This window comes from Rhipicephalus sanguineus, chromosome 1 (genome assembly GCF_013339695.2).
Source record: "Rhipicephalus sanguineus isolate Rsan-2018 chromosome 1, BIME_Rsan_1.4, whole genome shotgun sequence".
Lineage (NCBI taxonomy): Eukaryota > Metazoa > Arthropoda > Arachnida > Ixodida > Ixodidae > Rhipicephalus > Rhipicephalus sanguineus.
The window spans coordinates 338404196-338419310 of NC_051176.1; the positions used below are offsets into that span (position 1 = coordinate 338404196).

Here is a 15115-nt window from a genome sequence, read left to right on the forward strand (position 1 = left end):
ATGACACACCAGTTTTGGTATACATCCCATTAACGGAACGGCCAGGGAGCCCAAAGGCCGTGGAATGTAAATCATGCTGTTCATGACATGCGTGTCATGATTTTCATGATATAACCTGTCATTTATGTTCGTAATAAGGCCATGTTATGACACACCAATTTTGGTATACATCCGATTAGCGAAACGGCCAGGAGAGCACAAAGTCGTAGGCGGCTAGATAGATAGATAGATAGATACGCTCAAAGTCGCAGAAGTTCGCTGAGAAATGCTTCGCATTTAATAATTGAGTTCGAGGGCTCACGCTATCAATGAAGGACATTCCTGGCACTGAAGCTTTGTTATGTCCTGCTCCGGTACGTATGCGCAAAAATATGCAACTGCCTTCATGTTTCATTTGTTAAATAAAAATTCAGTTCTGAGTAAGCACTGCCTTGTATAGTTCATTTGTCCTTCGTCTCAGATGCGATTAAAACTAAAAGTTAAAAAAAAATTAGCCGAGTCAGTTCTTCACTTTTTTTTTTTTCAGCAAACATAGCTCTTCTAAAAACTGCAATATTTTCAAAACGAATGAGATTAGGCCTAGATATTAGAAAATCAGTTACAAATAAGTACACGAATTTCCAGATTCTTGTGCGCACGTATCTTCCGAAGGGTATCCATATTTCGTAATTTACGCCTCTCTACATTTCAAAGTTGTTGTCATCCCCGACAGTTTAGCGATGCATTGAAAGTGATCTTTTCACTCTATCTCACAATCTAGCTTTTTTATATAGTGAATCGCCCACACTTTTACATAATAATGCATGTAGTTTAACTTGTCAGTTTAAAAAGTTTGGAGAGGCAGAAAACGGTGCTTCACCATAGCGCACGACACTACCAACAATGCATGCTTGTATGTGCCGCGCCAGGATTATTTGTATGCAATCATAGGCACCAGTTATTAAACAAAATCTTATTTATTGAAATTTGGGTATTCAAAAGAGTCTCTTCGTCGGGAACGACAGAAGACGACACGTTACAAACTGTCAATGGCCTGAGAACTCTGCGTACGGGAAGCGAACAGGGTGTATATAAAAAAGAGATAGAGGAGAGAAGGTGCTTGTTTCATAGGCAGCAGCTCATTGCGTGTTCAGTCCATGGTGGTGCGCAGGTACTTCTTTCCGGAAGGCACATTGTACTGCTTGATGCCCGTCGGGAACAACTGGGGGATCTCCTCGTCGGTGACAGAGGGGAGCACCATGCAGGGGGTCCCTTTCTGCATTGAGAGCAATGGAATCCGTGGAATAGTCAATTACAACCAGCGAATAGTACGAATACTAGAACTGAAGAAGGCATGCAGGCGAGCACAATTTTTAAATGCATATGATCAGGTAACGGACCCGCGAAACACCATTAAAATGGACAACCCGGAGGTAGGATCAAATCCACCACGCTGGCTTATTATATTCAAGGAACACTGCTACACTTTTCCAAGTAGTCATCAAATGGCTTCATGGCTTATTAAATGAGCTTATTGCCTCACGAATCGACTGCCACAAAAAAAAAACATTTTTTTTAGAATCAATAAAATGGGAACGAAGTTACAGGGATTTCTCGCACGCTTTGAGTGCTTTCTCTCCTTTCGTACCAGCAAGCACGCTGAGGGAGGGGGAATGAAGAGTTGAAGAAGCTACGTCCGTTCGTCAGCGCGCGTCATGACCTTGAGCACTTTTTTCTTCGAACGCGCGGCTTACTTTCAGTGTGATCGCGAGTGAGCGCGAGGGTACGTCACGGCATCCCGCGGCAGCCGCGGTAACTATGCAGCTCGCGATGCTCAAATCAGCCATTGGCAGTGGATTTTGGGTATGCGGCGCGGTCATTTGGGTTTATGGCATCATTTGTAGAGAGAAGCACGAGCGATTTGTAGCTGACTGAGAATTAATTGTAAATTCCAGGCCGCGTGCAGCGCCATAATGTTTGCCGATCGGTAGTCGAGGCTCCTGAGAACATGTGAGCCAGAGTTTTGTGACCATGCTGGAAAAATGTTGCAGGGCCCCTTTAAATGTGGCCAGAACTGCCACACTTTGCTCTCAAAGATAGTCTTGCTGTCGTGCACTTGTTGAAGAGAGATGGGAGCATACTCAAGCGCCAATTACTTTGGCATTTGTGAGTAAACTTGATGTAGTGAAAAATGACTAATAAAGTGGGAACGAAAGAATTCGTTATTCAAATTTAAACACATTGTCACCCTGTCTCTGTGAGCAGCCACACAGGTAGGCCACGAAACTTCTAGAAGCACGATCCTGCTTTACTGAATTAACAGAGGTTTTGATCAGGATTTTTAGAGTAAAACTTACGAGAACACGCATCAGAACGAAAAATTCCGGGAATAAAAAAAAAACGAAAGTCGTCGTTGTGGCTTGCGGCGCCGGTGTTGCCCTCCGAAGCATGAAGGCGCGGGTTTAACTCACCGTCACCGCAGTCACATTTTGATGCGAGCGAAAAATGAAAAACGAAAATATCGTGTCTGATAATCGCATAGTGGCTTTGAAGTAATTTTTCAAAAATCACCGACGACTACGATACACCCTAACGCGAAATCAGAACGCAGCGGGATTCTGGCATAGGTGGCGCTGAGCCTCCGCTCGAGCAGTGCGTTTATCAGCAGCGACAGACGAAGCACGTCCACCTATCGCGCTTCTCGTCACACGCACAGTTTCGCCAACGGAAGGATTGTATGCGTGAAAGTACATTGTAGTGCGAGGAGGCCGCACTTGGTAGAATGGAAAGGGTCGGAAACGTCACCTTAGCGGAAGCCGTAGCAGCGCAAGCAACGCCATGTGCTCGCTCTTTCATTTTCCCCTGTGCTAATCGTTCACTCGATTATACAACGTGCGACGCGAAACCAACTAACGAGCGCAGAACAGCTGCGCTCTTTAGACGAGATCGCTGTATGCGCAGTTCGAAACTATCACATACGCATAGTTATTATATATTCTAGGATTTAATTTGATTGTAGTGTTCACTCACTATTGCCAATAAGCGATGCGATCTCAAGAGACCTTGATTTCAGGCTAAATTACACAAGTTAGTAATGTAACCTGTGTAGTAACAGAGGGGACCTAGACAACGCCGCATCTTGTATCGGAACCATAGACAGTTCGGTCACTCACCTGCCAACCAGCTGGAGTTGCCACCTTCCGGGTCTCAGTCACCAACAGAGAATCGGTAGCCCGCAGAACCTCACTGCAATGGGTAAAAATAATTGACATCAGGGCTGCGCATGTGCACGGAGATTTCTGAACCAATGTTTTTATTGCATCTGGTTATTGCAACAATATAGTGTCAGTGAGCTGGCAATAAAGAAAGTTATTCAGCGGAAAATTTCTACCTGTGCCTATGTTCATCAATTAGGACAGCGCTAAAATGTGGCTAACCTTACAAAGAGCGTCTTCGTGAGCACAACTGCAGCAGTCGCAAGGAATAAGTATGAGACCTTTTTCAATGCACAAGCAATATGTGCAATATTGCATGTTTGTGCAAGGGTGCGCTTATAATGAATAGATGAGTGAAAATTCTGTTTGTAGAAATACTATTCAGCGAGTTCCTACGGATTCTAAAGAATAAGAATAGCTGTTGGGTGTGTCCAGATAAGATCGAACACGAGGTCCCGGTCACCATTCCCGATTGTGATGAAATTTACTGTAGATCTAGGCATTACACCCAGAACAATGGTTTCGCAGTTAGTTTTGCGGAAAAAAAATTTTGTTCGCCTGAAAAAAAGATATACAACTTTCGGTCGCAAAAATCGCTTTTCCGCCAATTTCGCTATTTCTGAATTTTGAGCGCACCTAGGGAAAAAACGGTGAACTTCTTCGTCACAATATTTATTACCCTTAAAGAACAAGTGAAATACAATCTTATGGGTCTATTATTTCCCTTGCTTGTCGAAGCACGTCTGAAGAAAAAAATCACAAACTTGGCAAATCGCACAAAATACCTCTATTTCAGGAATTTATTGCTGCAAGCAAGTTAAAGTGAGGATAATAAAAATCGGTACATATTAACTTTGATACTTTCGCTCTCTTTTAAAGCAATTTTCGTGGTTTTATCCCGCTCCGTTTTACTCGATAATTGGGCTGAAACGTAAGTGATTTACCAAAAACACCGAACTTTGAAAATGATTTTCTCAAAAAGGCCATTTTTAATTTTTTTTAAAAACCCTCTGATTGAAGTCAAGGACGTCATCTATTATTGTGCAGAAAAAAACGTTGCATTATTTTGGTTGCTAACAAGTTATAGTGCGTCAAATGTGACCATGCCAGCCTAGCGGCCGCGTCGTTCGTTATGGGTTGAAACTCGGATATAAGTTGCTCAAAAATACTTGTACGTCACATAATCACAAATCAGCAGCTCCACACCGACAAATGCGCAGCCCGGTGTCATGGTTCAGCAAGCTTTGTCTTGCGATCAGCCGCTTGACAAACCCGCAGCAGCGGCCGCTCGATGCTGCGGGCGCTGACATTACATGAGTGCCGCTTCGACTGCGGATGAGCTCCGCTTGAGCGCCAAACTACGCTCGGAGGACGAACGAGAGAAGGAATGCATCACTGTGAAAGTTAAAGGCCGTTAAGTGCCAACAAATGTCATAGTATTCAACGAAATCTCTGCCGGCAATTTCCCAGTGAGCGCCTTCAATACAGCACGGATGTATTTTTTTCCCCTGCTGTTATGTCCGAAGCCGCATAATATCGTGATAAACACTCGACTTGCGTTGAATATTCTATCTGCGGACGCCCAACAATACAGTATTGTAAAAGCGGTTCTTTAATGAAGTAAAGGACTTGGACACACTTCTTTTCACAGCCGGCTGACACAAGTGTTCTGGCACGAGATGAACAACTGCAGTTTGAGTTGCTCGACCATCGGAAGCACGTATGACAGCTTTCTTTAGATGTCAATGGCTTTCTTTTGTGCCATATGTTGCTCATAGAATAAACCTAATTATATTTAGGCCATCCGAAGAGAGAAAGCAACACATGAGCGCACTACTGGAGGCGCTCACTGGGAAATCGCCGGCAGAGTTTTCGTTGCATACTATGACATTTGTTGGCACTTAACGGCCTTTAACTTTCACAGTGATGCATTCCTTCTCTCGTTTGTCCTCTGAGCGTAGTTTGGCGCTCAAGCGGGGCTCATCTGCAGTCGAAGCGGCACTCATGTAATGTCAGCGCCCGCAGCATCGAGCGGCCGCTGCTGCGGGTTTGTCAAGCGGCTGATCGCAAGACAAAGCTTGCTGAAGCATGACACCGGGCTGCGCATTTTTTGGTGTGGAGCTGCTGATTTGTGATTATGTGACGTACAAGTATTTTTGAGCAACTTATATCCGAGTTTCAGCCCATAACGAACGACGCGGCCGCTAGGCTGGCATGGTCACATTTGACGCACTATAACTTGTTAGCAACCAAAATAATGCAACGTTTTTTTCTGCACAATGATAGATGACGTCCTTGACTTCAATCAGAGGAATTCTAAAAAAAATTAAAAATGGCCTTTTTGAGAAAATCATTTTCAAAGTTCGGTGTTTTTGGTAAATCACTTACGTTTCAGCCCAATTATCGAGTAAAACGGAGCGGGATAAAACCACGAAAATTACTTTAAAAGAGAGCGAAAGTATCAAAGTTAATATGTACCGATTTTTATTATCCTCACTTTAACTTGCTTGCAGCAATAAATTCCTGAAATAGAGGTATTTTGTGCGATTTGCCAAGTTTGTGACATTTTTCTTCAAACGTGCTTCGACAAGCAAGGAAAATAATAGACTCATAAGATTGTATTTCACTTGTTCTTTAAGGGTAATAAATATTGTGACGAAGAAGTTCACCGTTTTTTCCCTAGGTGCGCTCAAAATTCAGAAATCGCGAAATTGGCGGAAAAGCGTTTTTTGCGGCCGAAAGTTGTATATTTTTTTTTCAGGGGAACAAAATTCTTTTTCGCAAAACTAACTGCGAAACCATTGTTCTGGGTGTAATGCCTAGACCTACAGTAAATTTCATCACAATCGGGAATGGTGACCGGGACCTCGTGTTCGATCTTATCTGGACACACCCTGTTTTGAAATAAGAGGGTGGTTCCGTTGGAAGCGTGCTACCAGTGGTGACGGTGATGTGGTTACGGGTAATATGCGCTAATTGGTCACTAATTCACAAAAATCTGTTAATTGCACTGTAGACTTGTTTAGCATGCTCATCGTTACTGGGAAGTTGCAGCAATCTTTCCGCGCAAATGATATCAGCGTTTAGGTATACAAAAATGCGAGCACCCGCGGTACCGTCAAACAACGAGTTCTATCGCTCAAAGCGGACGAAATCGCAGCTTTAAGATTAAAGTGCACGCGTGGCTGCCCACCTCGAGGCGACGTTGTTGCGTACGTCACCGTATCCTCCTCTTCAGGTTTTACATCGCGAAACCGCGATATCGCTGAGGGACGCCGTAGTGAAGGGCTGCGAAAATTTCGACTAACGTGCACTTAATTTACCCTTCCGCCACCTTGCGGGTTTCCGCAAAACTGATTTGCAATATGCTTACACTTTGTCGAAAATGCGGAACAAATCGAATTTTTAAAAAAATTGCCGAAGATTGCACTAGGTAGCGCAAGGCTTCCTTGAAACAGCGAAACTGGACAATTCTCAAGTCCAGTCTGGTTGCTTCTAGGTTGTTGCTAGGCATTATCTAGCTTAGTCACGACACGCATGTCCAAACTCCGGAACAGAGCGTCCGCACCTCTCATAGAAGGACCCTTTCTTTGTCTCTGCTTTTTTTTTCTCTCTCTCCTTTCTCTTTATTTCTCTCTTGATCTTTCCATTTTTTCTATATCTTTCTCTCTCTGCTTCTTTCTCTCTCTCTGTCTGTTTCTCTACCTCGCTTTCTATATCTTATTTCTGAGTATCTTTTTATGTCTTTATTCCCATCATTTCTTTATATTTTTCTCTCTCTCTACAGCTTTCGCTCTCTCGCCCTCTTAGTGAACCAGTGGTGAGTAGTGGGATTTTCCCAATTTCTGTCGCACATACCCGTGATCATAGCCATTTCTTGGGCGAATTGTTGCCTCCTTCATTTTTAGTGGACCAGTGTTGAGCAGTGGGACTTGCCCAAACTCTGTGGCACAGACCCGTTCAAGATGATAATAGTTTTGCGATAGACCGCACAAATTAAGGCTAGCTTAAACAGCTTCGCTGTTAATAATTCTTCACGCCCATCGACGGAGACATCGCGCGCAACCTCCGCTCTATAGTCAAAAATGAAACCGTCTGGACACGATCGGGCGTCCAGAGAGTCGTGAAGCGTCCTAAGAAAGGGCATACAGCCGAGCAGGAAGCCGTGCATGAGCGGCGACGGGCCCGTGCTTCGTTGTGCCAAGCTTTGCGCGACTTAGTGCCATTTATTTTTTTTTCTTTAGCAGAATATGAAATGCCCCAGCTCACTCAAAGTTCCGTCCCGTGGTAGCTGGGTACAGCATTGACAGCTTCATCTTCTTGTCAGGGCCAATGATGAAAACCTGCACGAGTAAAAAACAAAGATCAAATTAACTTACCTATACGTGTGGCCTGCTGTAACTGTACTAAAGGAACACAAACCTTTGTTCGTGTGTTAAGCGCCAAACAGGTAGAACGTTTTGCAATTATTAAGATTTTAAAAAGAAGAAAGATAAACGTGTGATATCAAATTTCGTTCCACTGAATGCTGCCTACGCACTAAAAGCTGTCACTGGTCACACAAAATGAACACGTTAATCAAGAGAGACTTCCTGTCTTCGAGCGGATCAAAGACATTTTATGTAGCCAACCAAGTATTAGCCGTAATAAGCTCGGCTGACATGAACTAAATTGTAACAACATAATACTGGTTGTCGCGAACGATAGGTAAATAAGTACGCAATCAGCAACAAGCCAATGACTAATTTTTTTTGTATTTGTTACTGTTTACAAACACAACGGCTAGAGACAAAAGTAGCCGAGCAACTATAACGACCATGAACTGAGCTGCCGTACACGCGGCCTGCTTATTGTACACGCTGCTTGTATTACAAAAGCTTGAGCTTGCTTGTAAGATAAACAGATGACTAGATCAACTAAATATGATGATACAAAAAGTGAAAACCACTACGATTAAAGTTGGTGCCATGCTGATCAATGTTAGCAAACATGGAGGCAGGAAACAATGTTGCTAGCACAACCGCGTCCTGCCCAAAATCCCAAGAAATTACTCGTATAAGATGGGACAATAAGGGTCGAAATCACCACTAGACCGGCGCAATCCAACAAAATAATTGAGAACCTTCCCCATAGGGCTCGTTATGCATGTACAGTATTATGTTTACGGCACCATGGCCACGGTACCGTAGACCCTTGCATGTGCTCGCCACCTTAATGGGTAAGTTTTCTCCAGGAGCTGCGCCATCTGTTGCCTCAGTTAACGAGGACATGCGCTCTACGTGATCCTTCGTGTCGTAGACAGGAGCTAACTGAACGTGTTTATTACGAGAATATTCTGCCTTGCTGCATCTTCAAGGGAGACGGCGGGTATGGACACGTGCTCGTGCTGCGAGCGGCGGTTCGGTAACGCAGTCACAAAAGTTTGAGCAGCACCTTTCACCAATGCTGTCGACATGTCTGGCATGCAGCCCGCGCTCTCGTCCACGTGGTGATTCCACGTAAGATCGAACAAACGATGGCTGGCCGACCTCTCAAATTTATTTCAAAATTTTATATATTATTGCCTGATGAGTGGAAAGAAGAGATCCGCAATTTGTTTTGCCGCCAAGAATTTTTTCGAACCACAGGAAATCAATAATGACGAAGAGGTGGAGTGGAGCGCTCATCCGCTCTGCTGTTTTGGCGAACTTTCGTTATGAATTGCACAAAATATATTAAAGTTAGGTAGCTGAAATTTATTTACCTAAATGTATGCATGTTTTTTCTTCTGCTCAGGTATTTTTAGTTTTTATGTGTAGAGTAGATGTTTTTATAAAAAACCTCAAAAATTGCCCAATCGGCAAAATTTTCTTTACTTTGAAGGTCTTTATCTCAAAAAAGGCCTTGTAGCAGAGCGACAAAAATTCTGCATTACGTTCTTCGCCTGCTTATCTACCAAACTGCCAAATCTTGTGTTTATATAACTTTTCAGTAAAGAGATATGATCGGGCTAAGTTCAAGAAAACACCGAACAATGGAAACTTCTGACGACAATTAAAAAAAAAAAACCCCATTTTTTAAATTTCTTAAACTTTGTCCACTTATTCTCCTCCACATCAGCTTTCACAATCAATAAAAACATGTTGCATAATGTCGTTGCACTAATAGTTACGGCCCCTCCAATGAGACCCTTAGGCAAGGATGGGCAATTCCGACTTCTTGCCCAGCAAGTGTATAAAATGCAGGCAGGATTGAATTTCTTTTTATTAAAAGGCCAGCAGGTACCTAAAAAGGTGTCGCCGGCACTGAAGACATTAATTTTGAAAATATTTGGTCACTGCAGCGGCCGCGAGCGCGGGGCTACCGATCAGGCGCGCGCGCACCCGAGATGCTCGTTGTAAGAGACGGCGCAGTGAGAGCTCGTTTTCGCGTCCTCAGACCGATTGATTTCGAAACAGCAACACCTCTCGGGTGACTTGAACGCACGTGCACCGGTAGTCGCAGTGATCTGGTTAATTGCGTCGATTTCTTTTTCAGGGGGCATAAGAATGTCATCGTTCAACTGTGCGTTCCGTGAAGATCTTTCATTGCAGTGGTAGCAAAAGCACGCGTAGCACAAGTAGTCCGTCTCACTGACAGTCACTGATCTTTCGGGCGTTAAACGCTCCTTCAAAGCATTTATGTCTAGGTCGGTAACTCTGCGAAATTTTGGCTTCTTTGCAATAATTAAAGGAGTACTGACACGATTTTGAGACATCGCAAAAGGGACATTTTTTGCTTCGTTGGTATGCAGTGTCCACGCTGTCCACACACTGGAGTCCGAGAACACGTATAAAATATTTTAATTTGACTTTGAAGTTTTCGTCGCTGAGCATTTGCAAGCCAGCCACACTGCAAGGACATTATCCCGACAAGTCAAGACAGTTCCTCTGAGTTCGCGAGTTCTGCGTCCTGCATGCAGCCTAAATCGTAGAAATCACTGTCAGGGTCACTGGACGACAACTCACTCATCGTTGTCTATTGCACCACGAGCAGATGACGGATTTCCCGCTAGTACGTCGCGAATTTCTGTATCTCCGTGACGTCACACTGCTATGAAACGACACTGAGAAGTCACCCCCTCGATATCGAAACCGAAAGTGCCTTTTTAAGGTGGCGCTAATTAAAATATATAGGATGCATTCCCAGGCACCACAATAGTCGTTTTATGTTTCTCGACACCAGTATATTTATTTAGAGCAACAATCCGAAAATTTTTTTTTAAATTCGTGTCAGTACTCCTTTAAGCTTCTTGTGCTTCGAAAGGTAGTCTCCACAACAGACTCATTCAGAGCTATACTTTCTCGTCATGACACTCACAGGAGGAGTAGAGTAAGAGCAAAGCACAAGAACTATCCGCGCCGAATGAAGTGTGAACAGCGCACCGAACGCGCGGCCAATTCACGCCGTCTGCTGCCGACATCCAATATAGACAAGCGCATCCGGTTACCGATAGTTTTGCTTTTCTTTCCTTTGACAATCCATATTTTGCTTTGCCACTGGAGCGCCACGTTCATGCTTTCCACTGATCGCAACTGGCGCAGCGCAGTTTCTGTGGCAGCAGCGTGCGTTAAGCGAGCGCTCATAGCTCCCTTATAGAGTTTTCATCTTCCTTCTATCTCCGCCGTGTTATCAGCGCCTAGCTGAGATGCGAGCAGAGGGCGGATAGAATAGCGAATCTCCAGTGCACGTGCGTTCAAGTCACCCGATAGGTGTTGCTGTTTCGAACTCAATCGGTCTGAGGACGCGAGAACGAGCTCTCACTGCGCCGTCTCTTACAACGAGCATCTCGGGTGAGCGCGCGCCTACTCGGTAGCTCCGCGCTCGTGGCCGCTGCAGTGACCAAATAATTTCAAAATTAACGTCTTCAGTGCTGGCGACACCTTTTTAAGTACCTGCTGACCTTTTAATGAAGAGAAATTCAATCCTGCTGCATTTTATACACTTGCTGGGCAAGAAGTCGGAATTGCCCATCCTTGCCTAAGGGTCTTATTGGAGGGGCCGTAACTATTAGTGCAACAACATTATGCAACATGTTTTTAATGATTGTGAAAGTTTATGTGGAGGGGAATAAGTGGACAAAGTTTAAGAATTTTAAAAAATGGGTTTTTTTTTTAATTGTCGTCAGAAGTTTTCATTGTTCGGTGTTTTCTTGAACTTAGCCCGATCATATCTCTTTATTGAAAAGTTATATAAATACAAGATTTGGCAGTTTGGTAGATAGGCATGCGAAGAACGTAATGCGGAATTTTTGTACCTGTGCTACAAGGGTTTTTTGAAATAAAGACCTTCAAAGTAAAGAAAATTTTGTCGATTGGGACATTTTTGAGGTGTTTTATAAAAACATCTACACTACACATAAAAACTAAAAATACCTGAGCAGAAGCAAAAACATGCATATATTTAGGTAAATAAATTTCAGCTACCTAACTTTAATATATTTTGTGAAATTCATAACGAAAGTTGGCCAAAACAGCAGAGCAGATGAGCGCTCCACCCCACCTCTTCGTCATTATTGAGTTCCTGTGGTTCGAAAAAATTTTTGGCGGCAAAACAAATTGCGGATCTCTTCTTTCCACTCATCAGGCAATAATATATAAAATTTTGAAATAAATTTGAGAGGTCGGCCAGCCATCGTTTGTTCGATCTTACGTGGAATCACCCAGCAAGCAAATCGAGCGAAATATTGTTGAATTATTAAAAGCCGCCCTTCGGTATGCTCTAAGAAGTCGGAAAATTAGTCAATTTTGCCAGTCAATCTACGTGTCCCGATTATATATCTTGTGCACCGATCAGTATCAAAACAACAGCACAGCTCTTATATTTGTGCACCGATCACTGAGACGCGAACAGCACAACTCTTAACAGGAATTTATATGCATAAGATAATCGAAGGAACGCCCCTAAGATTACTGCAATAAGTATTTTCGGCTGATATTTCTTCCCCATGTGTATATGGGATAGCCAACCTGTTGCAACTGTAGCTAATCTCCCTGTATTCACCTCTTGTCTATTTTTTTTTTCAAAGTGATCAAACTCAATATAATTATTACCCTGTTCTACATATAGAAAACGCGCACGTGCAAAACCTCATACTCGCAGTGGCTCAATAAAATTGTGGGGCGCTTTCTTCATGCGACGCGCAAACGGCAACGTGTTAACTTCGAACAGTAATTGAGGCATCGACGTCGTCAAATGCAATCTACAAGGAGCGTTGCCACTAATAATCAACGACGCTATCCTTCGCATGCGACAAGTTTTAACCAGCCTAGGCAGTCAGAGGCTGCGGCACCATATAGTACTGAAATAAAAGTCGTTGGCTCAGTACCAACATGCCGGCCACAGCTGTTGCAAGTCGAAGAATACAAGTTTAATAGACATTCTTTGCTTATACTCCAACCAATGTCAATGAAAATAACCGATACATTAAAAAAATAAAATTAAGGCACAGTAACGCCTTCCATACTCATGAAGTGGCATGTTGTCGACGTAAAGAGCTTTACACACGGCGCTACTTCTTACACTATAATCTTCGCTTCACGTCACTCAAAGACACTGCCACGCGTCAAGCTGAAGCGATAAAAGCTTATATACCCAGAATATTTGCTCCTGTAAATGAAGCAGTGCAAGATGAACACCGTCTATGTCACGTTTTCGCGTATTTAAGGTGATGGCAGCACCAACGCGCAGTTTTCTTTCTTGCGTGGACGGCGGGGCTACCTTTTCCTTTCTTCGAACTCAACATGTGCCATAAACAAGTTAATTAACGAGAACGTTCCATTCGCCATTTACAGTGGACGTCAACAATGTATTGCCTTCCTGTAGCAGCCTGCAGCACCTGGACGTTTCCTAACCCTTCTTGTTTGGCGGCACAGTAAGAGTGCGAGTGGTTGTGGGCGAGGGAAAGGAAAAGAAAGAACGAAAAAATCTGACAAATTCGTAGGCGTGGGGTCACAAAAAATTCTTTGACGGCCTGCAACCACAATGCGCCCTATTCAACAGCGTCTCCTCTCCTGCTCAACCATTCTACGGTACCAATAACCAGACGCGGCCTTCCGGATAGCTAGGTCTGTCCGCTTCTGCTATAGACATTTCATCGCTCCCTCATACAAGACGGAGTGAGCACGTCCTGAACAACTCGGAAAGACGATGCACTGGCGCATCCTGTGCAGACAGAGGAGGGTGCAGATGACGCGTCTGCGGTTAACGTGATCGTCAGCGCTATGTACTCAGACGAATGACTTTGGCGCGACACCGAACTGAAGCCGTCGCCCCGTCTCGCAGTCTCCTCGGCGCACCCAGACGAGAGCGAGGACGCATCCAGTTTCCCATTCCATAGGCGGAAGAACAATGGCCTACACCCCTACTCGATCACGCCCGTCTGGGAATTGTCGAACGTGAGCCCCCGACCGTCTGGGTCGTTGCTCAAGGTGAAAGCTTTGGGAACGCAGTTTTCGCACTTTTAGACTGGATTGCCAAAACACCAGCCATATTTCTGATACCTTGCAAACTTCTGAGACAATAAATGTGTACAATAAAAGGCAAATCAAGATCTCCGCAGTACAGCTCTTTTACACAGTCGTGAAAAATCGTTGAAGCATCAGTCTCTAGTTTAATGGCTATTCGAAGGCTTTTCTATTATGTACTCTTAGCAGTGCTTTCAGTTAACATGATGCCAGCACCTTATAAAAGTCACCCTGTCTAGGCGCACCTGTAAGCGCTTGACTGGGAAAAAAAACTAATGACTAGAATACTAATAACTTTCAGAAATTACTTAACCAACGTGTGAGCTCCATTGTGAACAGAGTCCTTAATACATACTTCAGTCTATACCATGTTATACCCATAATGTAGCATAATGTAGCATAATGCGGTAGCAAGTAGTACGAAGCAGTTTCACAATGTACTCGATGTAAAGGAACGTCTAGTAGGGTCACGCAGACTATATATAACAGCGTAGCAAAGAAAGAAAAGTTACCTAGTTTAGCACAAGGCAGCTGCTTTAATACAGTGAAACGCACGGAACTTCCATAATCCTTCGTTATACAAGTCACTTCGCTGTTAAGCTTGATCATCGCAGCGCTCGCGATCACTCGTGATAGGGCCCGGCAGCAACTTAATTTCCGTCAAAAAAGAAAACCTTTACTCAACATCAATTAAAAAGGTACTAAGTGAGACAAGAATGAAGCCGAAAGTCTTTAGTGTACTCAACCTTATAGCATCGGGATTCACTGCACACGACGCAATGCAACTCTATGAAGACGACAGGTAAAATTACTGGCTGTGGCCTCCCGTGGAATGTTGTCACAGCTGGTGATTTAGGCTGCAGTTTTTTTTTCAAACATTTGCTAATTCAGAGGTAAAGAATTTGCATCTATTTTTTTCCGTTTCCCAGCAAAAGGAGATGGCGATTATATTTAAAGTACTGATTTTGCAGAGAGGCTGTATACGACACTGTTCCCGGAATTTCGTCGTCGATAGAAAGGAAAGGGAAAATTGCCCATTTCCATTGGAATTGCGCATAAAAGCACAAAACGAGTGTCATAACTACATGACAGATAAGGCACGGTGGAACAACGCGAAGGGCGTAGCATTTGCCGCATGCGTTTCTTGTAAAGGTTATGGTTGCACAAGCTGTAGCTGCCGGTGAGAGGCAACTGTACGATACTACGAGGTTACGACATTGTCATAAGTAGAAGAAGAAGAACCCGCCAAGAAACAGATTTCATTTGTGTCGTGACAGCACCACGGGAAGGCCACGAATAATGATAGGACTCCCGAAGAGCAACGTCGACACGATGTGCGGCGGCGGGAACAGCGACGTCAACATGCACAACGGCGTCGTGCTGGAACTAAGAAGGAGCTTTAGCACAGTGCATTTAATTCTGTTGCTGCTAATCACT

General features: G+C 43.9%; 1 protein-coding gene across 1 annotated transcript in view; it reads right to left on the reverse strand.

Annotated features, from left to right (window-relative positions):
- Positions 1–989: 989 nt before the first annotated feature.
- Positions 990–15115, reverse strand: part of LOC119379595 (peroxiredoxin-6) — a 41271-nt gene continuing 27145 nt past the window's right edge. The window contains exons 4-6 of the mRNA XM_037648901.2: positions 7464–7537; positions 3153–3225; positions 990–1255 (exon numbers count right to left, since the gene is read on the reverse strand). Coding sequence (XP_037504829.1) covers positions 1130–1255; positions 3153–3225; positions 7464–7537 — 273 coding nt within the window. The 3' untranslated portion in view covers positions 990–1129. The remainder of the gene's footprint in view (positions 1256–3152; positions 3226–7463; positions 7538–15115) is intronic.